The sequence below is a fragment of the Neovison vison genome, chromosome 8 (genome assembly GCF_020171115.1).
Source record: "Neovison vison isolate M4711 chromosome 8, ASM_NN_V1, whole genome shotgun sequence".
Lineage (NCBI taxonomy): Eukaryota > Metazoa > Chordata > Mammalia > Carnivora > Mustelidae > Neogale > Neogale vison.
The window spans coordinates 122,013,407-122,040,520 of record NC_058098.1 but is presented as its reverse complement, the minus strand read 5'-3'; the positions used below and the strand labels follow the sequence as shown (position 1 = coordinate 122,040,520).

At 55.3% G+C, this 27,114-nt stretch overlaps 1 protein-coding gene across 3 annotated transcripts; it reads left to right on the top strand.

The window, feature by feature from the left end:
- The first annotated feature begins 4,344 nt into the window (after positions 1-4,344).
- FOSL2 (FOS like 2, AP-1 transcription factor subunit) lies at positions 4,345-24,235 on the top strand. 3 transcript variants are annotated; one of them, XM_044261846.1, is made up of 4 exons: positions 4,345-5,320; positions 15,385-15,636; positions 20,691-20,798; positions 23,222-24,235. In XM_044261846.1, exons 1-4 carry the CDS (start codon positions 5,222-5,224, stop codon positions 23,738-23,740), a joined length of 978 nt encoding a protein of 325 aa, XP_044117781.1. In that variant the 5' UTR covers positions 4,345-5,221; the 3' UTR covers positions 23,741-24,235. The 3 variants fall into 3 exon arrangements, with proteins under 3 accessions (XP_044117781.1, XP_044117783.1, XP_044117782.1); XM_044261848.1 differs by lacking the exon at positions 4,345-5,320 and adding an exon at positions 6,498-7,264; XM_044261847.1 differs by lacking the exon at positions 4,345-5,320 and adding an exon at positions 7,383-7,468.
- Positions 24,236-27,114: the final 2,879 nt, after the last annotated feature.

Below are 27,114 nucleotides of genomic sequence, written 5' to 3'. Positions count from 1 at the left end.
ATGTGCCTCCCCCTTCCCCAGACCCACAGTTTACCCTTATTTGCCCTTCTGTATGCCCTGGGGTGCTGACCTCAGTGGACTGCCTTTGGCTAGAGAGGGGGTGAGGGGAGGAGAGAGAGGGGTCTGGCCTCCCTCCCTAGCCCCACCCCCTCCTGCACTCTCTGCAGGAGGCTGCTTCTCTCTGTCCTGCTTGATGGCCCTCTTCCTGGGGACCGGTGCACACCAGGCTCTAATAACACTGTTCCCTCCCCTTCTCAGTCTTATGGGTGGTCACAGTTTCCAGCTGTTACTTGGCTCTGGGTGCCAGGGTCCCTTGTTCCCTTAGTCCTGCCCCCATCTCTATTCAGAGATTCTCCGCAAAAGCCTCTTCCTTTGGGACTGAAGTCCCTTTCCTGATAGCTGGGCTGAAGTCTCTTTCCTGATAGACTCCTGACTGATCCAGACATCTTTGGACAAACACAAAGGCTTCCATATTAAATAGTCATTGATTAGAAGATGCGCCGGCTTTCAGAAATGTTCGAAGATCATCAAAATGTACGGCTTACTCAGCATGCATAGGGGACCACTTATCATTAAGACATGGAGTTCGCTTCTGGCCCGTCGAGGCTGGGAGCATAGGTGACAGGCAGAGCATTGGGTCTAAAGCCAGGCGGGATGGCTCGGAGCTCAGGCTCTGATACCCCCACGCTGGGACACCGCGAGTAGACTGTTTTGCCATTCTGTGGCTTGGCCAACTCTTTGGCAATCCAGAGTCAACCCCACTGTGGTCACATTCCTGGCAGGGACGTTGTATGAGGACAAGTGAGGCCATGTATGTGAAAGGTTCCGTGAACTGTCCAGCACTCAAATGTGTGGGCCCCAGCAGCCCAGAGCAGACAGCTATTCTGGGATTTAAACTGGGGACCAAACATTGAGCTGGAGGGACAAAGGAGAAGACACAATGGCCATGCCCCGCAGGGATGTCCCAAAGACCCAGAGAAACAGCGAGAAGACAGCCCCCAGAAATCCTTTTCTCCCTCTCCCTCTTCTCTCCTCTGCTTCTCAAACCCGACATGACCTTTCCCTAAGCTGAGCCAGGAGGCTAGGCTGTTTATTTATTCAGCTGAGAATTAAGGAGCACCTCTAAGTGTAGGACCAAGTCATGTGCCAAGTAAAGTCCATGCTTTCTGGAGACGGGTAAGAGAGAAACAGAGACATGCCAGTAGGAGGCAGGTCACGCAGTGTCCTGGGCAAGAGGAAGACCCTGGTGTCACAGAGGTTGAGCTGCGTTTCCACTTGGATCACTAACCCACTAACCAAATCTCCAGGACAAATGACTTAATCTCACTTTCTTGATCTGCAACCAGGGAATACTGCGCACCTCAAATATTCGTTAGGAGGACTGCATGAGACCGTTCCTGTAATCAGCCTGGAGCCTGACTCTTGGTGAGGGCTCCACGGAGCAAGAGGGCCTCTATTCTTCTTGGTACGTTAGTCCGGGGAGCAGAGGCCCCTTCCTAACCAGGTTATCAGAAATGATTCCCCAAGGAGGCAATAAACTGGGCTTGGAGGTTGAATTCTCGGTTTGGCATTCATCTCTTGGCTGGACCCTAGGGCCAGTCCGCGCAGCACCAGGGCGCAACTCTGCGCGTCTGGCGCTTGCGGAATGAAAGGTGAGGGGCAGGCCCAGAACGCAGGCCTCCCGACGGGCAGAGGAAACTAGCCCAAGTTCTGGAGCTGGGGAAGACCGGGATCAAAGCGCTCCGAGGCAGGCCGGGCGCACCAAAGGGAGGCTAGCGACTTGCATCAGCACAGATTCCGTGATGCTCTGCAGACGTCTCGGTGCTGCTGGGCTTTACGGGAACCCACAAGAAAGGAAAGGGCCGGGGAGCAGGCAGGGCGGGGGCGGGCGAGGGCGAGAGGGTGCGCTCGCCCGCCCGCGCGCTCCCGGCGGCGCCGGCCGGGGCCTGGGCGCGCCCGGGACGGCGGAGGCCGCGGAGGAAGCTCCCGCTCCCTTTCCCCCTCCTCCTTTCCCCCCTGCATTACTGGAAGGACTGTGTGGGAGAGACCCAGAAGCACCCGGATTTTCGAGCGCGGGGTGGGGGAGGGCCAGGCAGCCGCTGGTGCTCCAAGGGAAACCAAAAGTGCCTCTGTTCGCGCCGCTTCAGCACGCGGCTGCCCCCGGGAGGGTCCTGGGCGAGCCTCGCTTTGCAGCACATCCCCCAGCCCCCACCAAGATCTCGCTAAGGCACCTTGCGAGGTGTGGCGGGGGGAGGGGCGTGTGGCGCAGGAGAGGACGGAGAGGCGAGTGAGAAAGTGTCACGATTTCTTTTCCTGCGCTCTCCCCGACACCGTCCCCACCCCCAGTTTTCTGGTTTTGCCACTGCCGCTGGGGAAAGGGTTGATCGGTTTTGCGTCAAAGAACTGCATTTACTCAGTCCTGCTGGGAGAGGCGCGTAAACACCCAGGCAAGCAGGACTCAGGGATGAAACGACAATAACAACAAACAAAACAACACCCCCCTCCTCCGCGCAGTCCCCGCGGCCGGTGTGCACATCCGCTCGCCGCACACCTCTCCCCGGCCGCAGAGTTGGGGACTCTGCCCGAAGGGCGGCGGGCGGAGGTGTGAGGGGTCTGGCCAGCTTCGCCTTGGGCGTCCTTGGGGATGGAGTTCAGGACAGAATGTGTTTTATAGCTGTAAACAATGACCCCGAGTATTGTTTGGGATTACCGTATCTTCGGGCCACTGGGGCGGCCAGATGCCGCCAGCCGTCCCGGAAACGCCAGCGCTTTATATAGAGCCCCGGGAAAGCTTTGAGTTCCCGGCTCTATTTTTCTTTCCTAGCAACTCCCCCACTTTACAGATAAGGAAACTGAGGACGGGATCTGTGACGTGTTACAACGCATAGCGCTTCACCAGGGCTCACGGTCTTCACACATCTTCGCGTCGGGTCCTCACAAGGACCCTGTGGGGGTACAGGTGACGCCTCGTAAGAGCTGGGTAAACCGAGACTAAAGCAATGCCTGGACCAGGACCCAAGTTCCTGGACTCCCAGTACAGTGCTCCCCCGAGGCCTTTTCTGCAGAAGAACTGAAGTTCCAGAGCTGGCAAGGGCCTTAGAGGGTCATCTTTCCCAACCCCTTCATTTTACAGGAAGAAACCAAAGCCCAGAATGGTTAAGGGACTCGCCCAAAGTCTCACAGCTCATAAATAGCACAGTTTGGCGTTCGTACTCCGAGGTCTGTGCTCTTTAACCCGCACCTCGCCCCGCCCCACCAGGCGAGGCGGGAAGACCCCGGAGTCCAGACTCCTTGCTGCCTGAACTTCCCTCCAAAACAGCTGAAGACAACGTTGGGGCACACCCTCTCCCGGGCCTGCCTCCCTCCCTTCTCCTCTTTTTTTTTTTTTTTTCTTAATTCTTAACAGTCGAGTTTGCTTCTAACGCCCGCTTACTATTAGATGCGTCCTAATTGTCCCGCACACAGGGAAGCCGGAATGTCTTGACTGGTTAATTTCTTCTTCAGGGCTACTCCTAACAAATTAATTGTAGGGCCGGGGGAAAAAAAAATGTGTGTGTGTGTTCGGGGTGGGGGGGGAGCAATGGGCAGCCAGCCACGCAGGGAAAAATAGGCAGGTCGGCCCCGCCCGGCGGCGCCGCGCCCCGCCATGGGCCGGCCGCAGGGCGGCGCGGGTACCCTGCGCGCCCAGGGCGCCCGCTGCACCGGGCGGCGCCGAGGATCGCGCTTGGCCGCGCCCTCCCTGAGAGCGGCTCTGCGCGCCCGGCTCCCGGCCTCGCGGTGGCGCCGCGCTGAACCGCCCGTCTCGCTCTCCAGGCTGTGATTATTTTGTAAAACCCGGCGCCGAGGCCCGCGCGGCCGCACTCGGGGGCCCCGCCCCGCGCCCCTTCCCCGGGCGGCGGAGGGGAGGGGGAAGGCCGCGGCGCGCTCGGGAGCCGGCGAGGGAATCCCTCTCCCTCCACGTCACCCGAAAGCGAGGGAACCCGCACTCGCGTCCTCTAACGCAAATGACCATCTTTGGCAACGTGCGCCAATGGAACAGACCAAGGGCGCTGGGCTCGGGGGTGCGCGGGGGTGGGGAAGGGCCGGGGCCGGGGCCGCCTCGGCGCGCCCAGGCCGCGCGGGCAGTCCGCTCCGGCCCCGCCACCGCCTTTCTTCCCCGCGCCGGGTGTGCGACTGGCGTCAGCGCGGCCGGGAGCCGGGGCACGGAGGGGAGCGCTGCGCCCGCCTCCTCCCGAGCCTCTTCCTCCTCCTCCTTCCCCCCCTCCGCCTCCCCGCGCGCTCCTCCCTTGCAAGGTGGAGTCTGGGGTTGACGTGAGTGAATCCACATGGTACAGGGGCTGGAGAATAAAGAGTGTGGAGTTGAACTCGTGCCATTGTAGTGACTCATCTCGGGCAGAGCGCAGGGGCTCCGAGCGAAGCGACGGGCAAGTGAACGGCGCTCGGCGGGCCGGGGAGAGAGGCAGAGAGGCGCGGCCGGGCTAGGCGGCCCGTCCCGGAGCGGGCGCCGGGGAAGGGGTGCAGTCGGGCGCCTCAGCGGCGGTACGGGCAGCGGGGCCGCGTCCTTCTCACCGCCGGCTCGGCTGGAACCGCGCGGGCCGGGCACGGGCTACCTTCTCCCCGCAAGTGTCCGAGCCGCTCCGAAACTCCGGCGGCGAGTCGGCCACAGGAAGTTTATTCTCAGCTCCTTTTCTAAAAGGAGGAAATAGAAGTTTCTCCCGGCGGGCAGCCTTTCTTTTCGCCTTTTTTTGGTTTGGTTTGTTTTGTTTGTTTTTTCTTTGCCCTGTCTGAAATCGGGGGGCCCCCGGACCTGGCAGGCGTGATCCGCCGGGCTCTTATTCTTTTTTTTTTAATTTTCAGTTTTTGATCGGGCCGGCTGTCCCGGCTGGGCTCCGACTGCGCGCGGGAGCGGGAGGGCGCGCGCAGGGGAGGGACCGAGGGACGCGCGGACTTTTAGAGGGAGGGACTGGGGGGCCCGCTGGTCCCGCGGCGCTCGGAGAGCAGGAAAGCAGCGCAGCGCAGCGCGAGGCGCTCGGGAGGCACGGTTCCCGGGCTGTCGCCGCCTCCCGTCCGCACCCGCCACCGTCCGGGAGCAGCCCGGGAGCGAAGACCAGAGCCCGAGGCGCGGCCGGCAGGGAGCGAGCCCGCAGCAGCCGGTGCGCGGCCGCGGCGAGGGCGGGGGAAGAAAAACACCCTGTTTCCTCTCCGGCCCCCACCGCGGATCATGTACCAGGATTATCCCGGGAACTTTGACACCTCGTCCCGGGGCAGCAGCGGCTCTCCTGCGCACGCCGAGTCCTACACCAGCGGCGGCGGCCAGCAGGTAGGTGCGGGCCCCGGGTGCACCTGGCGGCGCGGGCGGACCCCCGCCCTCCTCTCGCCGCCACTGCCTCTTTTGCTTTCTTTTCCCGTTTTTGGCTTGGCGAGAAAATTCCTACGGGGTCACTATTGCAAGTTTTGGATTTTCGTGTTGTCCTGCCCACCCTTCTCCCCAAACACTTTTTTTTTTTTTTTTTTTTTTTAATTGGACCGAGGAGTGGGCTTGAAGAGCCGGCAAACCCTTTCCCTCACTCTACATCTTACGCAGACAAGCTCCTGGAATTGCAGCAGCTCTCCTTCTCCGGAGCCTAACTCCTCTCCCAGAAATCCCTCCCTCCTCCCCACCCCCGTCACTTCTCCGCGGTGGGCAAAAAAAAAAAAAAAAAATCTTTGCATCCACTGGCGCCTCCCGACATCCAAGGACTCCGTTCCTGCGGGAGAGCCCTCTCCCTCTCTTCCCCTGCTCTCCATCAGTATTAATTTCTGAAAGAGGTTAGGGATTCGGAAACATGGTTAGGCTCCTTCAAGTAATCCAGAGCGAGGGTGAGGGTTGTCGCTCAGGGAATAGGGTGCGAAGGTCAGGAAGGAGGAGGTCAGCCTTGATAGGCTTGGGCCCTGCGTCTTTGTGCCCCTGCGCCCATCCCTCTCCTGTTGGGGTCAGAGAAGGAGCCTGTACTGCCACCAGAAGGGGCGCCTTGAGGGTCTGGGGAGGGGTACCTGGGGCAAGGACGCCTGCAGAGAGAAGTGGGGGGGGGGAGAAGAGAGCTTGCTTAGGCTCCTGGGTGGTTCTGGAAGCGGAAAAACAACTTGTTTCTAAAGCAGCCGGACTGGTTTGCACTGGAAGGATTGTGCCTGCGATCTGTGTCTGTAAATACCAGAAGGGTGCTGGTGGGGTTAGTGGGGTGTCTGCCCTCTGCAGCAGCTGCCCCCCACCCCCACCCTCAGGCTTCAGAGGGAGCTGGCTTAGCAAACAAGGCCACTACAACCCGAAGCCCATCTGGGTCAGGATCTGCGGAGTCTCTGGGCAAGTTGACTACAGCAGGAGTTGCCCTGGTAAGGCAGTGGCCTTGGCCTCTAGAAGCCAGCCAGCCAGGAGGGGCTGGGGTGGGCTTCCCCTGGAGGGGTGGATCCTGCCAGAAAATAAAATGGAAAGACGGAGCTCTTTGAGATCTGAAGAGGGATACCTTGTCGCAAAGGGGTTCCCCATACTTGGTGAGTCCCCAGAATGGCTTTTCTGTATCTCCCCTGGTGCCCCCACAAGCACCTTCCGTAGAGAATCTGGTCGGTGCATTGAGGGAGCATTTGGGGCACCCTTTATAATGAGCACCAAGGTGATGAGTTTTAAATCTTGTTTAAAAAGTGCTTTTGCTTGCTTTCCAGTCCCATTGGTGGTTTTAATTGAATCCAAATATCATTAAGCAACGGGTCGGAGTCATTTATACCCATTCCCTTATTTTCCAATTCAACAAGCTGCCAAAACGTCCTTCTCCTCCTCCCTGAATCTGAAAGAGATCTTTTGATATCTTGTCTGTCCCTTTTGCTGCCGTTTTCCTGGCATTTACCACTGTAATATGACAATCTTGCCGCCTGGCTTTGCTCAGACCCTGGGGCCCAAATGGGAAGTCAGACCGGACATCAGTGCCCAGATTGAATAATCTGTGTCACTAGGGCTTTGAGCCCAGGATGTGAGCGGAGGCAATTCCCTGTTTTGGAAGAAAATCAGACAGGAAACCAGTGCTAGGAAGAAGGAAGAGAACTCAGTCCAGCAGGGTGTAATGGGGCCTCATTACCGAAGCAAAAAGCAGCTGTGGGCTAATTCCTAGCATGCTGTAACACACAAGGATTTTGCAATTAGTAATAACTAGTGCACGGGCTTCTCGCATAGACGCCTGCCTGTTTGGCCCAGCAGCTTGAGTGAGGTGCCTTTCAAACGAGAGGGATCGGCAAGGTAATGCGGCTTTGGACAAGTTTCTCAGCCTGTCCACTCCTAGGGAAGGAGATGGGAGGAGGCGGGTGGGGGTGGGGTGGGGGAAGGTTTTTCCATCATCTCTCCAACTTGGAACCAAGCTGTTCTGTGGTCCTCGGACGGACTTGAGAGGCTTTTGTTATTTCCCAAGTCTGCGCCTGGACCCCACCCGATCTCGGGCTCAAGGTAACTTTATTACATACCAGATATGACTTGTGATCACTTTATTTCTCTCAGCTTCTTTTATGGGGCGGCTTTCCTGGCATTTATGCTGGGACTTCCACCTTTGTAGCGTCTCCGTGGACTGGTCGGTATAAGAAAAGAGGGTACTCTGGTTTTCCCTTGGGCCAGTGAACATTATTTTTCCCCCATCTGTTTGTTTGTGGGGTCTGATACTCCCGATATGTTTGCTGCTGTTTACTCAAACCAAAACTTTCTTCTCTCTAGTTTAATAAAGCTTGATTTTAACACATGGCCATGAGTTGCAGGGACTTCGGAGGGGTGGGGGGCAGGTAACTCGATGTTGAAACCAGTCTTCTTGTATATGGCAGGAACTCCAAGCATGAAAAATATTTCCTGTTCCAGTTATAGTTTTAATCTCGAAGGCTGGTCATTGGTGACTTTGTTTCATCAATAATCGTTGCACACACCTCCCCCTCCTGGCATTTTCTGTTTATTGTTGTTGTTTTCTCTCTCTTCTGAGTTTCCTAGGAAAACACCTCCCAGATATATGCCTTGCCTGGCTGCCCGACTATTACGGTTTCAGGGCTTGAGCATTACGCAATCATCCAGTTACACAAACACAGGTCATTTCATAACTTGTTTTCATCAGCTGGGCCCCCCTTTTAATGAAAAAACAAAACAAAAACAAGACCCAGAACTTTTCCAAGGTTGCCATTTGTCGGTTCCTCAGATAACTTGTGAAAATAAACCAAGAGGGGCAGTTCCTTTCTGGAATCAAGGAATACCAGGCTAGCTCTCTTCTTCGGCAGCCGCCCTTTCCCAAGAGACAGACAGACAGACACACACACACACACACACACACACACACAAAATTCCCCGGAGTGAACTTTTGCCAACTGTACCAGGCTGGGACATTCCTCACATCAAAGAACTTTTACCAGAAATGACTGTGATTCCCAAGTCAGTCCCAATCACACCTCTCTAGTGCCCCCTACGGGACATTCTTAGAAGAACTGTCTGGGGAAGGTATTTTTCCAGCCCCAGACAGTGTTAACTTGGTGAGTTTTCGGAATTCTTGGGATTTTTTTCTTTTTAATTTGGGACAAATAAATGCCATATATCTAACAGCGGTTAACTAGGAACTGCCTGACTTTTTGAAATGCAGTTTTTTGTTTTGTTTTGTTTTTTTTTTTAAATCTGTTCTAAATAAAACCTGGTTCAAAAAGGAGTGCTTTTTTTCTTTCCCTATTTTGATGTTTGTCTTTTCTTTAGGGTGCCAGGAATTCAAATTCCCAAGGCTTGTTTTCTTGAGGTGTTTGTATTAGGACACAGGATTGTTTGGGGGAGGGGGGTTTCAGAATTGGTGGGAAAGTGGGAGGTGTATATTAGGGGTTTGGTGCCCCCCCCGGGGGGGGGGTTGTCTTTGATCTTGTAGACGTTGTAGATTAGGATCAAACAAAATCTTATCCCAGGAATTTGTCTGTTCAACTGATTCTTGATGGTGGAAGTCAGTGTCACTTTTTCATCAAAGTGAACGGGGTGAAGTAGCAGTCATGTATTGTCTGAGTGGAGGTTGAATTTTCCTCTCAAAACCCGAGTGCATTTCCATTGCTTTATTTCTGCCTGCCTTATTGTTCAAGGTGAGCATCAAGTTAGGAGCCTTGGGTTTGGTTTTTTTCCCCATCTTTTTTTTTTTTTTTAAGATTTATTAGAGAGAGAACAGGAGCGGTAGGGGAGGGGCTGAAAGATAGGGAGAAGCAGGCTCTGCATTGGGCAGGGAGCCCTATGTGGGACTCTGTCCCAGGATACTGGGATCATGACCTGGGCACTTAACTGACTAAGCCACCCAGGTGCCTCTTTTTGTTCCTATCATAATGCAAACACACCAGAATTTACACATCCAAATCACTGTGGTGCCCTTCGAAATTATTCCTGGCAGAGACCAACTACTACTTTGACTGCTGTGGCTCTTGGTCAGACTCAAGGTTTGACAGCACTCCTCTTTTGGGATCCCCTTCAGCAAATTCTTTCAAAAACCCTCCCTGCTCACAGATCTTTGTCCTTTGAGGCTGGACTTTGATATTTGGAGATGTGACTTATAAGGACTCGAGTCTGTCATAGAAGGTCTGGGTGATCCCAGACTGGGTCCAAAGTCCAGTGGGACCCCGAGTCCTCTTGGTCTCCCCACTCAGGAGTCTTCCCTGGGAGAGAAGTCAGTCACCAAGAGCAGTCACCTACCCTGAAGTAGGCACTTTTGCCATCCATACTTTAGATGTTTCTTTTCCTCTGTGAAACAGGAAGAAAGGTACTGGTTTCAAGAATGCCAGAAGCTAACTTTGTGCTCTATTTGTTGAGAGAGAAAAAAATAGCATCATTCCTTTGTGAATCTGGCTCATCCTCTTTTGGTGGCCACAGCCTTTCAACGTGATGGCAGCTGCCTTGATTGAAGCAAATAGATGTCTTCCAAACCCCACTTGGTAACTCTCCAGCTCACTGGGCCTGAGAGGGAAGTGAGGCATTCTCTTGCCCAGCACCATCTCTCTGGCTGGCACTTGGCCACGCTCACCCTGCTGTGGTTAAAGGAAAGATCAGATGCCGTGCGCTTCCACTGACTGCAAAAGCAGTACACGGGATAGTAGGATTGCCACTCCCATCCCTGCCATTCTTTAGAGTGGGGTTTCTGGCCGGAAGGGCCCTGGGAGGAAAGAAACTGGGGAAACTGGGTGGTAACTCCATACCGGCCACGTTCTTCTGGCTGTTTTTCTTTTCTTCCTTTGCTTTGTTTTGCTTCACCCTGGCAGTGAGGACCAAGAGGAGACTGTGGCTCTTTTAAGTAAACCTGGGAAAGAGAGGAAGCTGACAGGAGATCCATCACCTGGGGGAGTGTTTGTGTGCTGTGAAGTCGGGGGGAATCCGGAGTTATTAGCAACCATTTCCATTGTGACACAAGTGGCTTTCTTCAGATAGGAAAGGTCAAAGTGCTGTCCAGTGCATACTCTGTGAAGACAGGTTGAATTCTATATAGAAGACTTTGGAATCTTCTCCAAAGAAGAAATAGAAACAGAGAACATTGGAGTCAAGCTGGACCTCAGTCGGGGTGTTCTGGGGTGTTTGAAGCAGGAGTTGTCCCTTTTGCTCTTCCCCTGAGCCAGTCTGTAGAAATTTTGGAACTTTTCCCATGCTGTGAGGTTTTTTTTTTTTTTTTTTTTTTTTTTTTTTTTTAAATGGGGCTTTAGGGACACCTGGGTGGCTCAGTCAGTTAAGTGTCTGCCTTCAGCTCAGGTCATGATCCCAGGGTCCTGGGATGGAGCCCCACGTTCGACTCCCTGCTCCCTGGGGAGCCTGCTTCTCCCTCTCTCTCTGCCTGCCTTCCCCCTGCTTGTGCTCTCTCTCTCTCTCTCAAGTAAATAAATAAAATCTTTTTTTTTTTTTTTTTAAAGGGTGGTTTCTTAAGAGAAAGAAGCCAGCCCCTTTCCAGACATCTATAGTCATACCTGCCTGCTGAGACAGGTCACAAGTATTTCTGCGGTTCGTGGCTTGAGTGCTTGGGAGCCCAGTTGAGAATCAGTGTGATGGAGGGAGGCCTGGCCGAGCGGATGAGCTGACAACACTGACCCTCCATGCATCCGAAATGCCATTTCTACCCAGCGCGGGAATTTCTGGCCCAAGCCCTGCTCCAATCATGTCTGTAGGAAATGAAAACCCAAAACCTACTTCCTAGACCCTTCTGCAAAAGACTATGTTGTGACCCTCATTTCTGAATCCAAAGCCCAGCTGTCAAGTTCAGGAAGACCATTTTTCCAAACCAGAAAGTGCTAGGCTGCAGGGACTTCTCTGACCTGGTGAAGCTGGGAGACTGTAGAGCACTGTGTTCTGAGCTGTCTTCCTTAGAGATTCTGGGAGCAGGACTGGACAGCCCCACAGCATCCTTAAATAGGGGTACTTCAGGATAAAGAGGGGTCTTTATGATGCCCACAAACCCACAACAAAGCTTGTAAGGGCTTGAACTTCAGCTTCTTGGTCTGGAGTTTCAAGCTGGTGAATGAGATTCCCTGAGTTAAAGGAAAAGTTCTCTCTCTGTCTCTCTGTCTTTTTCCTTTCGTGTTTCCTCTCTTTATTCTTTCCCCCAACCCTGATACTTAGGAGAGGGAATGGTCCTCTAGAAGGGGGGTCCCCAAAGCACAGCCCCGGTGTTTTTGTAAATAAGATTTCACGGAACACAGGCACACCTGTTTGTTTACGCACTGTCCCCGGCAGAGTTGAATAGTTGCAACAGATACCGTGTGACCCACAAAGCCTAAAATATTTAGTATGTGGCCTTTTACAGCCAAAGTTTGTCACACTCCGCTCTAGGAGGTCCGTGGGGGGAAGTTCGTCCTTTTATAGGCATTCTTGCCCACCCAGAAGTCAGCAGGATGACACAGTCAAATAAAGCATTTGGGGGCTTTGCCAGTCTGGAAGGCCACCCAGCCATCCAGCATCTTCTGCCCTGTCCCTGGAGGAGGGGCTTCCAAGGGGCAGGGGCTGGAGAGCCCCAGGGGACTCAAGTGAGGTCCAGACTTACCTCCTCTATCCCCCCTCAACACACACCTGGTGCTGTGGCAGGGCTCACACGGCCCTCATGCCCCCCAGAAATCCTATCTTGGTTTCTGTTTAGTATAACCCTTAGTATAAGCCTTTAGTATAACCCTTCCATAAAGAACGGTGACTACGGTCACCGTGACTACTACCAGCACGGTATTTGACCGATTCCTGGGTCTGTTGGCGAAGAAGAGTGCCCGGCTGACTCCTGGGACCACAGACCACTCGCCTCACCTCTTCTCACCTACTTCAGGGTAGCTTTCTGGGTAATACCTCTGGAGGGGAGACAAGTCCCATCGCCAGATCTCCTTGAAACTTGTGGGAGCGTCTCAGGGAGGCTCCTGGAGGAGACATAAGCCCTCTCGAGCACAGCCCCAGTCCTCTCTGGGGTTGGGACATTGTTTTCTGTGTGGTTTAGAGCCAGCGTGTTATCCAGATGGCTTTACCTCCCTCCGAAACAAGTTGTACCCGCACTTAGAGGCAGTCATTACCTAGTGCCTTGTTTTTACTGCTGTCTTGTTTTGTCTAGACCAAGCCATTGCTGCAAGGAATCTGGCTGAAGTCCGGGTAGCACGTTCTGGAGACCCAGGGCGGGGCGGGGGGGGGGGGGGGTGGCCTGCAAATCATCCACTTATTCCCAAGGGATCTCAGCCTCCCAAATGTGCTTCAGGTTTTCTGCTTGCTTCCCCTAGGCTGAAAAGGGAGCTCTTTTGTTTGTTGAAATGAGGAGCGATTTTCTTGGAGGGTTTCTTGAGAGAAAAGCTGACCATTCCCTCCCAGAGGGAACCTTCTGTGGCCCTCATGCTGGATGCCTCAGGTGTTCTTCAGACCCAGAACCTGACTTGGGGAGAGAAATGGAATAAAAATGTTGGGTGGCTCCCGGGAGTGGGAAGCTGGCGGGTTTTCCTGGAGCCCCAAGCAGAGTGCGCAGGCGCAGTGACGAGACGCCATCATGGTGGCGGTGGTGGTGGTGATGGTGAGGACGGGGCCGCCTTCCATTTGCTTGGCGCAGTGTTCCTCAACCCCCGCTCTGCATGTTAGAATCTCCTCAGGCATTTTTTTTTAATCCCTTATCAGAACCCCACCCCAGACGTGTTATTTTAGAGCTCTAATGGCGGGGCCGGCTCCAACGTTGGTGTTTTGAAAAGGCTCCTCAGAATATTCTAATGGGCAGCCACGGGTGAGAACCACTGGTGTGCTTTTATAGACAGTGATTACAAGTAGCTACATATTTAATCCTCATGACGGCGTGGTGAGTTGTGTGTTCGGATTCTCGCTCACAGACAGGGAAACAGTCCTCCGTGATTCTGCGGAGGCCTCAAATCCAGGCCTCCTGCCACCTCCCCCCTCCCATCCAGCCCCCAAGAGAAACGGAGCTGTCTGGGCCTTTATGCTTCTGCACACTCAGCCACACTTTTGGGCTTTCAGTACTCCGACTCCTCAAGGCCCAGCTCAGTTGTCCATGTTTTCTTCTTGAAGATCGTTTCCTGCTTGGATTCTTCCTTGTTCACTGCATCCTTTACACACACACACACACACACACACAGCTCAGTCAGCTCCTGATAAAAGCCGAGTTGTCTTTGCCTTCCAAGATGACTCAGAATCCTTTGTACTGGGCAGCTCTTCTCCTAGAATTCCAGAATCCATTGCGCGGGTAGCTTCATAGAATCCCAGGATTCCTTGTCTCGGTGGGTCTCCTTGTGGAATCCCCAAATCCCCTGTGCTGGGTTGTGCTTTCTTCACTGAATGCCCTTGGCCTGGGACCCTGGGGCATTCTGAGAAGTGAGGCAGAGACATCTGCCCTGACCCAGACCAGGGCCACTCAGCTGGCAGGGGAATGAGCAAGGAAGGGGCCCCAACTCCCTCAGTTGCAGTCAGGGGCTCTAAGTCCCACTTTATTTACACAACAGGAACCCAGGTGTCATCTGTCACGAAGGACAGAGACAAGGCAGCTGGCTTTGCTACTAATACTTCTATTTCTGGTTGGTCTGACCAGGCCAAGAGAGGGGGGATGCTATAGTCCCCGTGATGATAGCAGGATTTTATCTGGGGTCAGATCTATGGCCTCTTCAGGAAGAGGGGGTCAGATCTATGGCCTTTTCAGGGAGAGGGACGGTCTGCCAAGAGGGTCTCTTGGCAGGGATGAGTTGATGCTCTGAGGGCAGTAGGGGTGGGTACCAGCACCTGGGTCTGGATTTCCAGGAAGCAGAAAGCAATGCACAGAACCTTGTATAGCACCATGTGGAGAGCCCTGTCCTCTTTGTCAGGCTGAACCATATTTGAGTCCTGACCCACCCCTGCTTAGGAGGAGCAGGGTGACCTTGGATAGGTTACTCAATCTCTCTACGCCTAAATTTCTGCCTCTAAAATGAAGATAATGGTAGTTCTTACCTCAGAGGGAGAATTAATCAGATAATTGAGGTCAAAAACTACCAGGGTGACCCATCATTTAGTAAGTACTCAGTAAGTGACATTATTATATTCATCATTATATTCATCATGTCACCTACCAGGTTAGGGAAGAAAGGATTTGCAGAACCTATGTGTGGAAAAAGGAATCACCTGAGGAGGAGGGCTCCCACTGGGGCGCTTTCCTCCTGAAAAGCTGGAAGCCAGGGAGGCATGGGGGCAGGGAGCTCTTTCCCTTCTCCCTCCTCTCACTTTCTAGTAGCCGGCCCTGAAGAAGGGCCAAGACCAACTGCTGAGGAGCGTGACCCATTTTAGTGTTTCTACTCTGTCATCATCTTATATTTTAAATAGAATGCTTCCTGCAGTATGTTCCGGAGAGTTCTGCAACATGGTCTGGGCATAAATTAAGAGACAGAAAACTCTGAGCTAGCAGCACTCAAGTTTCACACAGACACATCTATGAACGCAGATAGGTTTGTCGGTAGGTAGAGAGAGACACACGGTGTGTCTTCTTCAAGCCAGATGGCGGTTGAGGGCCAGGAGGAGGACAAGGGCACAAAGGCTACCACTTTTCGGTCTCAGGAGTTGGAAGGCACCTTTTCATGGACTTGGCCTCCCTCTGGATGGGGTCACAGCCCCATCCTACACCTATTTGGAAAGTAACAAAAACAGAGGCGATGAGCTTCCTGATGATCATTGTTGCCCCAAAGCTCTTGGTTTGCAAATCTCCTCAAGGGGTCCCCAGCCCCCGTACCCTGGGGGCTAATTGGCAGGTGACCCAGAGGCTCATGAGGCCAGGGGGAGGGCTGCTGTGCAGATGTGGGCATAGCTAGCCCTGAAGGCCCCTGGGAGGGCCTGCTGAGACCTCGAAGTCGTCCTCTTCTGCTCCAGACTTATTGGCTCAACACGGTTTTCTCTCCTCATTTCAGAAATTCCGGGTAGATATGCCTGGCTCAGGCAGCGCCTTCATCCCCACCATCAACGCCATCACGACCAGCCAGGACCTGCAGTGGATGGTGCAGCCCACGGTGATCACCTCCATGTCCAACCCGTACCCTCGCTCGCACCCCTACAGCCCCCTGCCGGGCCTGGCCTCTGTCCCCGGGCACATGGCACTCCCGAGACCCGGTGTGATCAAGACCATTGGCACCACTGTGGGCCGCAGGAGGAGAGATGAGCAGGTACGTCTCAGATCAGTGGAAAGCAGACACGTGGGGGACGTTCAGGGCCTGGTAATACACAGTGTTTTCCTGTGATCTGCTGGGGAGCTGGGTCAGTGTCCTGGGAGCACCAAGGAGAAGAGAGGATTTGGGACCAGGAGCCCATGACCCTTCCTCGTGGGAAGCAGAGCTGGAGGCCTGAGAGTCTGACCTGGCTCTGTCATCTTGCTCATGTCGCTGAGGCTCCCCAAGTCTCAACTCCCTCAGTGCAAAATGGGGATAATGGTGCCTATCACATAGGACTCGTCGCCACGCAAATGAGACCGTGTGTGGGAAAACAGCGCTGTGTGTGGTGCGGTCTCAGCAGATGGGAAGCACTGTGGGGACTTGTCCTTCCCTGATCCATGGCAGGACACACAGCCAACGAAGCCCTAGCCAGAAACTTTGGGGGGTTAGCTCTGCATTGTCTCCTGGTGTCTGGTGTGGGGGAAACACTCAGCAGACCTGAAGGGTCACCCTCTGGGCCCACAGTACTTGCCTTTCCTCCTCGGTGTCCCAGGCCTCCAACTTGAAGCAGAAGCCCATTTCAAGTACCTACAATGCCCCTTCCAGAAGGGCAGTGACTTTGGGGTCTTTGGAGACTGACGGCATGTGTGGGGGGTTGGGGGAAAGCAGGTCAGATGTTGGCTTTTTTTGCCCTCGGAGGGCTCAGCTTCAAGAAGGCATCTGCCTGGCAGGGAGGGACAGGAGACAGTGTGGGCTGCTGCTTCTAGACACCATCTACCACTACTCCAAGGCGTGGCTATCAATAGGGAGCCAGGGTAGTGATGGGCCCCCTGATTCCCAAAAGAGAAATCAGAATCATGCATAAAAAGGGGAGATGAGCCTCCTAAGGGCCCCATGGATCCCCCTTCACAGACGATTCAACCAAAGCCTAGACAAACCTGCCTGAGGCTATTTGGCAAGACTATGGCAAGTCTGAATTAGAACCCAGTTCCCTGGACTCTCTGTACAGTGCTCTTTCTACAATACCATCTCACTGTGGATCCAGGGAAGGGAAAATACTTAAGTGGTGGGATCCTTTTTTCAAATGAAACATTCACCTGGTGAGTCACTCCTCTCCATGTCCACCACCGTCCACTCGCGCTCTGGGATCCCAGTGTTCCCATACAAGGATCTTTCATCCATGGATAATCATGGATCCAGTGCCAACCCAGGATACTGAGGACTGCAAGGGTCCCTGCTCTGAGGAACCGGGAGCATTCATAGGATCTCCATTCCTCTGAGGATAAAGCTGGGCTTGGCCTCCCCTCCATGCTGGTTTGTTCTGTTAATGGCAGGACTCAGCGCAGGGCAAAGCTTGATGGTTGTTGGGCTTCTGCTGCTGGGACAAGTGGCTGCTATCCCCTGTGCTGTTGCTTTCCAAATTGTAGATGTAAACATTGCAGTAGCCGCGATTACACTGTCCTTTAAATTACGCTTCCTTTGGGAGCCCAAGATGTCAAGCTTTATAGTCACCGATGACCTGGATTCCACTCCCCAACTTATGTAAGTGACCTCAGTGAGAGCGGGTTTTCAAAAAAGCAAGATGTGCTGAACTCTCTGCCTTCTTTTCTGGGCCTAGTTCACACCTAATTTAGAAGCTTGCACCTGAAATAGACTTTGAAGAAAAGCTTTTCCAATTTTCCCTCTGTACCCATTTCACAGATGAGGAAACAGAGGTCCAGAAAGGAGAAGGGCTCTGTTGAGGGCGATGCTATGAGTTAGTGGCTGAGCTGGGGCTGGAATCAACCTCCCCTGACCTTCAGCCCTGTGGTTTTCCCACCATACCACCTAGGCGTGCCTTAAGACAATCTGTCTGGAGAATTTCCTTCCTTTTCTGAGAGGGAGGGAGAGAGCCACATCAGTCAGGAATTCAGACAATCAGCCAGCAGCTTGGAGGAAGCCTGGACAGTAGCATCCTCGAACCTCGGCTCTTTGCGTCCCTAGCCCAGGGGTCTTCCTCTGAACTGACTTCTGCCTGCTTGACCTCCCCCAGGGAGAGGAGCCTGTTCCCCAGAGCCAGCACAGTGCCTGCCTGCCCTCCTCAGAGCCTGCCCAGAGGCTCCCTCTGAGGCCCGTGACGGTGACTGAGGAGGCAGGGAGCCGAGGGTGTGTGGCTTGTGGGTGTGTCTGCGGTGGTGCTGACACACTCAAGTTGTGACCATGTTGGTGTCACCACCCCTCTACACTTCCTATGCTGACAGCTCCCACAGGCTGCCCCATATCTTACAGATAGGGGAGAGACTTCTAGGCCAATCGGAAGGCCAGAAGTTGTCCGGAAGCCCCCAAAGGGGAAGGGAGGCTGAAAGGGGCAGCAACCGGCTCTGCGCCTTTTCTGCTCCTCATCAGTGACGGATGAGGGGCTCGTCTGGGCCTCAAGGGGAGCCCCAGTAGCCCTTTGAGTAGTGAACCCTGAATGCAGGACTGCAGGGGGCCCAGCAGGCTCTTGGTAACTGTTGGGCTCAGGGAGAGACAGGTTTGGGAGCGGCACAGATTCAGGGCCTCAGCCGAGTGGCCTCGGCTAGGCAGCCGGTCCCCACACAGAGCAGGGTACCCAGGTCTGTGGACGCTGGATCTCCAGTTCACCTGGACTCTTACAGGGCTCTGAAAAAGCATCGGCGAGGAGACCTCTGAATTCGTCTTCTCCCTTCTAGCACTTTCTAGGTTAGAAAGGGCTCTCAGAGTGCATCTCATCTGATCATCCCAGAAACTTTGTGGAAGGTAGGGCAGGTCCCAGTAATCCATATTCTAAATGGGAAATCTGAGGCTCAGAAGGTTGGGTGATTTGTCCGAGGCCACACAGAATGGGCCCGTCGCCGTTCTGCACCCAGGCCGCTTTAGACCTCCCAGAAGAGCGAATGTGGAGCCTTTGGCTTTCCCGGGGAGGTGGAGGGTTTCAGAGGCTGGGACTGAAGCCGGGGCTGGGGGACGGAGGGGCAGCCGGGACCAAGTGTGGGACTCTGGGAGCAGGCCTTTGCCGGCGGGGGGGCCTGGGGGGTTCACAGGGGTGTTAGCAGCTGGGCGGGCTCTGTGGGCCCCTCCTGGAGGCTGCTGCAGGGGGAAGACACACAGCGGGGGTGGAGCTGGGGCTAGGGGAGCTGGGCCTGGTTCTTAACCCCAGTGAGGTGGGGTCTCAGAGGCGGTGAGGGAACCTGGGGAGGATGTCCCAGGAGGGAAGGAGGCCCGCATTGGCCTCTGCGGGAACACAGCTCAGCCAAAGCCCTGGGAGACAGGGACCTGAGGTACCAGGAGGCCGGCAGGTCTCCCTGTGGGCCACACGCCTTGACTATTGGGGGTGGGGGTGGGATTTGCAAGTTGAGAAGGTGTGACGAGCTTCTCTGTGCTCGGGGCCTGAGGCCTCAGAGGGACTTTACATCTGAGCCATTGACTGGCATGTATCCGTGCCAGCGTTTGGAGAATTCGATGTGGGACTCTGGCCTCTTGGTTGGGGCCACAGGGCTTCCTCAGTGTAGACAGGGATGGGATTGTCCTCTCCAAAGCTGTGCCCTGCTCTGCTGTTTTGGATATCACAACAACAGACCTGCAGGGCTATGGGGAGGCCTGGGGACTCTGACCTGGACCCAGCCAGGGCCGTGCCTCCCTCCCTCATGGGGTGCCTGGCAGTGGAGGCAGCATCTCCCAGTGGGGCAGCCCTTTTCAAGTCCAAAAGTGGCTTTGGCTTTTCCCACACGTTGTCCCTTGAGGGTGGGATCCAGATCTTATACCCCATAGAATCTTCTAAGCCCCCAGGACTATGTGTTTACTTGGCACATGGTAGGGATTGGTAGGGATGCCGTCATTGTCTGCAAACAGCATGGGATGGCCTTTCTTTTGGAATTACTTTCTGCCTTGGCCCACGGCCTTGTGTCACCTCTGCGTGCCAGGGGGCACTGGGGTCACAGGAAGGGCTATATGTAAACAGAGCTTCTGCTTTGAGTCTCAGAGCAAAGGTCTTGCCCTGGGGCATGAGTCACAGGCCCCTAACCAGCCTCCCTGTGGGGAGCTAGACTGTCAGCTCTGCACGGGTGTCTTAGTTCATGTGGTTCTCTGATAAATCTTGAACCCCTGAAACCATGCCTAGCACCTTGAAGAAGTATCTCTTTGGTTGAATGAATGGACATGGTGGGTAGCAGGACCGAACGTGCCTGAGGGTTCCTTTTCCTTTTGCCTGTCCTGTCCAGCCTAGCCTTGTGCGGGGCGCACTCTTGAGTCCTCTGGGTTGAATGGTGGGCAGCTGGCCCTCTGGGGCGGGGAGACGACGTTGGGAGAGGCATCCTTGGCCTACCCCCTGGCCATAGTACATTCCCCCCAGGGTGGTTCTTATTCTGGGCCTAGCTACTTAACCAAATGGGGATAATGAGGCTTGCCGAGCTGTCAGAGCGGTGGGGAGGAGTAATTAGCCAGGGTTTGGAAGAAGCTGTTTAAGTGGGCGAGGCCAGGCCTGGCTGGCATGAGGGGACTCTGGGGACGTGGCCCCAGCTGCTACTTCTCTCTGGCCTTGGCCAGGAATCAGAGCTGACATGACAAAAGCTATCATCTTGCCTAGGCTGATGAGTCCCTGACAGGTCGGTGCCTTGGTCTCCGCTCAGACATGGGATATCACCTTCCAGGCTGGGGCCAGCTGTCAGGGCCCTCCCTGGGGGTCCCAGCAGTGAGCTGCCGATTCTGGGACTGCCGAGCCCCGCCACACTCCTCTTGCCTGTCTCCCTCCTTGCACACACAGTCCCAGAAGGGCTTCTTTCCTTCTTTGTTTAAAGATTATTTATTTGAGAAAGAGAGAGAGAGCGCGTGCACTAACAGGAGTGGGAGAGGGAGAGAGAATGCCATGTGGATTCTGTGCTAAGTGTGGAGCCTGATGTAGGGCTTGATCTCATGACCCCGAGATCATGACCTGAGCTGAAACCGAGAGTCAGACACTCAACCAATGTGGCATCCAGGTACCCCTCAGAAGCGTTTCTTAAAATACAGCGAGAAAGCAAAGCTGCTGAATCATGTACCCAAACCTAATCACAGTCCTTGACCCTGGCCTCTAGCTATCGCCTGAAGAGGAGGAGAAACGCCGAATCCGGAGGGAAAGGAACAAGCTGGCCGCAGCCAAGTGCCGAAACCGCCGCCGGGAGCTGACGGAGAAACTGCAGGCGGTGAGGAGCTCTGCGTGGGGCGGGAGCACTTCCAGGGGGGTGAGAGCAAGGGCCTCGGGGCTCCTGGCCTCCCATCCTCTCCTCGTCCTCTAGTGGCCTAGAGATGAGCCAGTGCAGATAGAAACAGTCCTTCCTTCGAGCACGCAGGTTTAGCATTGCCCTGATGGAAGAAGAGAGAGGGAGGGAGGGAGCTGGCCTTCGCACCAGGCTGGGCCCCAGGAGGGACCCGAACAGCCTGCTGGGGCCTCACACCCTCTCTCATTCAGCATCTGAGCATTCCCTGCTCTTGAACCTTCTGGGGCCCCTGGGTGAAGGATGGCAGAGGGAGCCAGTGCGGGCCCAGACCTGCCCCCTCCAGGGCTGTTTCCCAAGGTTCCAGCCGCCCCCGTGCCTACCACCAGCCAGAGTGGCCCCGGCTAGCTTAAGGGAGCTAGTTTGGGCAGGGGGAGACCTGCCCCTTTCAGCTCAGCAGGGGTTTTGAAGCTCTCTGGGTCTCATGGACACGGTCACGTGCTAGTTGAGTTGTACTCTCCTGGGGTTTTCTCATACCCTTCACGGCAGAAGGGTTCCCCACCTCTGCCGTGAGCCGGAAGCTGTCGCCTTGGTAGCTCATCACTCTGCCCTTGTGAGTCACTCTCCCCTGCTGCCTAATTGCCCACACCTGGGGGCTGTGGCCCTGCCCTTCCCTCTCAAAAGCCTGACCTGACCAATATCACGTAACGCCCTCCAGAGCCTAGCCATACAGGATGGGCCGAATGGCGCGGGGAGGAAGCCTAAAGCCAGGACTGACTGTCCCTGATGGAATGTTTTCGAAGTGAGCAGACGAGAGACTGTTGGCGGTTTTTACCGTGACTGGCCAGGGAGCAGCTTTGGAAGTCAATCACCTTGCCCATCCCGTGACTTGACTTAATGCTCCCGGTACCATCCCCCGCGCCAGCTTCCCTTCATCCATCCTGGAGCCCTCGCTCTTGGGGACAGAACGTGTTCATGTGAATTCCCCGTAGACGGCAGGGATGTCCGGTGGAGGTGTGTGAGCGAGCGAGCATGGGGAGGACCAGCGGGAGCTCTCCCGCACTAGGTGAAAAGATCCTTTACTGACCAGTGCTCCCTGGGTAGACTCCCCCCGAGGGAGTCCTCCCCACCACTAACTTTCTAAGGGGGCAGGTCCTCTGGGTCTACCCTGGGTGCTCCCCACCACTAGCCCCAGAATAGCCTTTCCTCCGGGGCCCGCTGCTTTCCTCCCCCTCTCCCCCAGAAGCCTCACACCCGACTCCCCCGCCACCCCACCCGCCCCAGCCACCCAGGCCCCTGAGCCACATCCTCCACAGGAAACCTCTCATAAGCTCATGACGTTCGTCAGACCCTTGAGACAGATGGAAACTTTTTTTCACCGTGGAATATGCTGTTCTCTGCTCCGTGAGGCTCTGGCCTGTACCATCTCATTCTGGAACAGGACTCTGTTAGGGGAAAAGTGGGGAGGAGGCCCGTGACACACACCTTTTCGTCTTTCGCACCTGCTCCCCGCCCCCGCCTCCCCTTGGGCTTTTGTGGCTTCTCTCTGGCTTTGTGTCAGGGGAGGGCCCTGAGCCCCTTGCCATGGGACCCTGCCAGCCTCAGCCTGCTCTGGCTACGGGCTTCCTCATCTGTTAAAGTGCGGGGACCGAACGGAATGTTCTCCAAGGGTTCTGTGAGTCCTGAATCACATGCTTCAGAAATTAGAGCAAAAAAGGGAAGTGGGGCAGTGCCGATTTAGCCGGGACTGCTGGAGAACTTCCTGCCTGCCCGGTGCCGTCCTCAGCTGGTGTGTGCAGCTGAGAGGCTGGTGTGGACGCCGCCGCAGGCAGGCTGGACCAGGTTGAGGGAGCATGAGGAGGAGAGAGGGCTGGGCCTGCACGCTGTGCTCCTGTTGCCCCCAGACCTCACTGTGACACACACCCGCTCCCCGGGGAACTGGGGGCAGTCCTGGCACTGAGGCGGCCGGGCATGGTAGCATAGGGACCCTGGAGTCGGTTACATTGGGGTCAAGTCTGGCCTACCCTACTGCTTGCTCTGTGACGTTGGGCAAATTAACAAACCTCTCTGAACCTGTTTCCTTATCTGCAAAATGAGTTGATTTGAAAACACCTGCTTCAGGAAGCTTCTGGAGGCTCGCTCGCCCTCTATCAGTGGCCGCTAATTATCATTTCACCCTTCCTCCAAGCCTACTTTCCACCTTTCTCAGACCGGAGTTTGAGACCTAAAAGACATCTTGAGCCCCCAGGTGTTTAAGAAGTGGTGGGGTCTGTGGCTGGGGGACCTGAGCTGGCTGCTTTCACAGCTCTGGGTTTCTCTTTTTCACCTGGCTTCAAACCTCCTGCCCCCCCCCACCCCCAGCAGGTCCCTGGCAGGTTCCTGCCCCTCACTCACCTCTCTTCCCTCTGCAGGAGACAGAGGAGCTGGAGGAGGAGAAGTCAGGCCTGCAGAAAGAGATAGCAGAGCTGCAGAAGGAGAAGGAAAAGCTGGAGTTCATGCTGGTGGCCCACGGGCCTGTGTGCAAGATCAGCCCCGAGGAGCGCCGATCGCCCCCCGCCTCCGGGCTGCCGTCCCTGCGCAGTGGGGGCGGGGGAGTGGGTGCGGTGGTGGTGAAACAGGAGCCCCTGGAAGAGGACAGCCCCTCCTCCTCATCGGCCGGGCTAGACAAGGCTCAGCGCTCCGTCATCAAGCCCATCAGCATTGCTGGGGGCTTCTACGGGGAGGAGCCCCTGCACACACCTATCGTGGTGACCTCCACGCCAGCCATCACTCCAGGCACGTCGAACCTCGTCTTCACCTACCCCACCGTCCTGGAGCAGGAGTCGCCTGCGTCACCCTCCGAGTCCTGCTCCAAGGCTCACCGCAGAAGCAGTAGCAGTGGGGACCAGTCATCAGACTCCTTGAACTCCCCCACCCTGCTGGCTCTGTAACCCAGCCCCCGGGGGGTCCTCGTCACTGCCTCCTTCCCAGGGACCAGCACCTTCAAGTGCTCCAGGGCCATGAAGGCAAGAGGGGGACCCTGCCAGAGAGCTGCCCGGCTCTGGGGAGACCTAGGTGGGATTTTGCTGGAGGACTTCAGCGATCTCTTAGAAGTCATGGGACCTCCTCCCTTGTTCATCTTGCAAAGCAAATCCTGTTTCTTGAAAAGCCTTGGAAAACTCGGTTTGGTGGACTCAGGCATCTCTCCGGCTTCTGAGGAGCCTGCGGCTGGTGTGGACCGTTCCTGTCCCTTTGTTACGCTACGTCTCTGGAGTGATGGTGTCCTTCCCCGCCCCACCCAGCATGCTCAGTGCCTTTTGGTTTCACCTTCCCTCTATTCACCTCTTCCTCCCCCCAGTGTCAATTTCACTTCCTCTTGGTTTTTATCAAATTTGCCATGACATTTCATCTGGGTGGTCTGAATATTAAAGCTCTTCGTTTCTGGAGATGGGCAGCAGGTGACTGACTCTTCTGCTGGGGCTGACTTGTCCGGAAGGGGACAGTCTATGTGCAATACAGAACCTTCCCTCCCTCGACACTCCCCGGTCCACTGCCATCTCCAGGACCACCAGCAGGGCTCCCTGAGCTCTCGAGGAGATGCTGCCATCACTGGGAGGCTCGGAGGACGCGTCCTCCCCATCCTCGGACACAACTCTTTGGAGGAGCGGCTTGGCCAGAAGACAGGGTGTGAGTGAGACAGACGGAGCACAGGTTGGGTTTGCCAAATGCCTAATTACCAGGCCAGGAATAGTGCCAACAAGCCACACAGGTGTCCTAGCCAGCTTCCCTTTACCTGGTGTCTTGAGCAGGACGTCTCCTATAATTACTGCCTCCCCATCCTGCCCCTGGACCCTTCTCTCTAGACCAGGGAGGCGTCCCTCCCTAGGAACCACACATCACTCCAAAGTCCCTACTGGCTTTGCCCTCCCCCAGTCTGGCTCTCAGGGTGACGCCACCCACAGAGATTTAATGAGCGTGGGCCTGGCTGCTCCCCAGATTGCTGCCCAGTGGCCCCTCCCCAAGCCTCCAAGGCACTTTTGCTGTGGATGGAAATGCAGGGGAGGAAAGAGGGAGGCAGAGTGGGATTCGCCTCTCGGTGAGCTGCCCGGCCTTTTCTACCTTCTGTGGTCACCTGCTACCTGATGGAGTGCTTTCTCTTTTACATACTCCTTCCCCCCAGCCAGCTGTGAACCGCTGGCCCGGAGCTGTCTCTAAGGCTTGGGGCTTACCTGCCATTCCTGGGGCGGTTGGGGGGTGGGGCGGCTGCTGAAATCAGAGATAAGATGTGTTGCTTCCTACCACGGGAGAGGCGCCCCCCTCCTATGGGGCCCGGAGTGGGGAGGGAGACCTCCCGGCCTCCTGCTCCCTGCCTCCCACCCCTCTGAGCCTTTCTCTCCCTAGGGCTTAGCTCTCTGGCTGATCTGGGTTGGGCCTCTGCTGGGCTAGTGCTCTGGGGGAGAGCCTGCTGTTGTGATTCCGCTCTAGAGATCATTGTATGATAATTTAAAACTATATAGATATTTAAATCAAACCCAGTGGGGTTTAAACTTTTAGACTCGGGAGGGAGAGCGAGCATGCGAGAGAGCAAGCTGTGACACGTTGGCTCACTTGCCCCGTCACACACCCAGGCCTCGAGCGCTGGTCCTTACTGACCGCCCATCCCCCCTCCGTGCCGAGAAGGGAGCACACGGAATGGAGCGGCCCGGTGCTTAAAATACCCAGCCCGCTCCGACTGCAAGTGACGTGTGAAAGGCTAGGCCACGCAGAGAGAGGAGATTAAAAGAAAATGGATTTTGTCCAAAAATACTTTAAAAATGTTATTTCCCACATTCCTTGGCGATGAGGCTGCCCTCCCGGTTTCCCAGAGGTTCTGGGAGGGGCACTGCTTAGTAGACTGGGCAATTGAGTTTCTGGCTTCAGATTAATCGAAGAAACAGAAGTCAGCCAGGAACAGCAGGCGGTGGGCAAGGAAAACTGGGGGTGCCCTCAGCTCTGAAAGGCTTAATCATCTCAAGCGGTATTTGTGGCCAATTGGGAGCTATTTGCTGCTTTTGCATATATATATATATATTTCTTAAATGAAGCTGCTTTGGTGTTTTATTTCTAAAAGTCCTTTTGTGCCCCACTTTCCTCAACACTGATCCCAACCAGGGCAGGCCACAGTCTGTGACTCGGGGCCAGGCTGGACATTCCTGAGACGGAGCTTGGCTCTGGTTCAGATTTCAGGCTGTGTTGGCTTTGGGACCAGCGGAAGGCAGGAACTCCACCACCCCGTAGGACTTTAGCAGCTCCTAAGCTGTCCCATTCAGGACCCTCTGGCTTTGTTCTAGGTCGAGGTTTGGCTTCCCCCAAAGCCAGAGGTTATTTGGGGAAGGCCGAATACGCACCCCTAACTCATGAGCATGTCCTCCTGACTTCTGGCTTGTTCTCTGAGTTCATGCACACACACCCTTGCTCCAGGATTACCAGCCACCAGGCCTGCCGCTTTCTCCTCCACAGCTCACACTCCAGGAGCAGCTGCGGTTGGGGGTGCCTTCGTGCTTGGGCTGGGAACCGCTGGGCCTCCCCTGTGTCCCCAGCCATGAGGCAGCTGGTGCGGATTCCAGCTGGGCTGCAGGCAGCTCTGGGACGGCATAGGGCAGGCCCTCCTTGACAGGCTAGTGTGAACCACACCGTCCTCTCGGCCACCTGGCTGGCCTCTCCGGGACCAATTCTTCTTCCCGGCTGAGTGGACGGGGACAGCTGCTGACGCAGGAACGGAGAGGAGGTTCCCAGGTGAAGCTTGCTTGGGCAATGGCCAGAGCCAGCTGTAAGCAGAGAATTCACGGGGGATGTTTTCAGAAAGAAATCATTGTTGTGCCTGTGAGAAAGGCCAGGTGTGTCCACTGAGGCCGGTCGCACAAGCCTCTCAGCCAGGAGCCCTCAGAGGCTACTGCTTCGTTTTCTCAGGCATTGAGGAAAAGAGTCTTCTCTCCCCTCCCGCTTGGCTCTGCGTCTAAGGGAGGGCTCAGTGGTACAGGTATTGGAACTTTCCTCCCCTTCCCCTGATGGACCGACAGTGCTCCTGTAATCTTACCGTTTACCTTTCCAGTTGGTGTCCTTCCCAATCAGATATCACACAGCCCCTTTGAGAAGGAAAGGCATAAGCACCTACTATGTGCCAGGCACTGTGTTAGGCACTTTTAGAAATATATCCTCTTTACAATGAGACTAAGGGATGAGGGTATCCTCTATTCGAGGCCCCCATGTAATGGACAAACAAAAACACTTGAAGGTGAGAAAGTCTTTCTTCAAAGATCTGAGGCAAGATTGCCTTCAGTCTGAG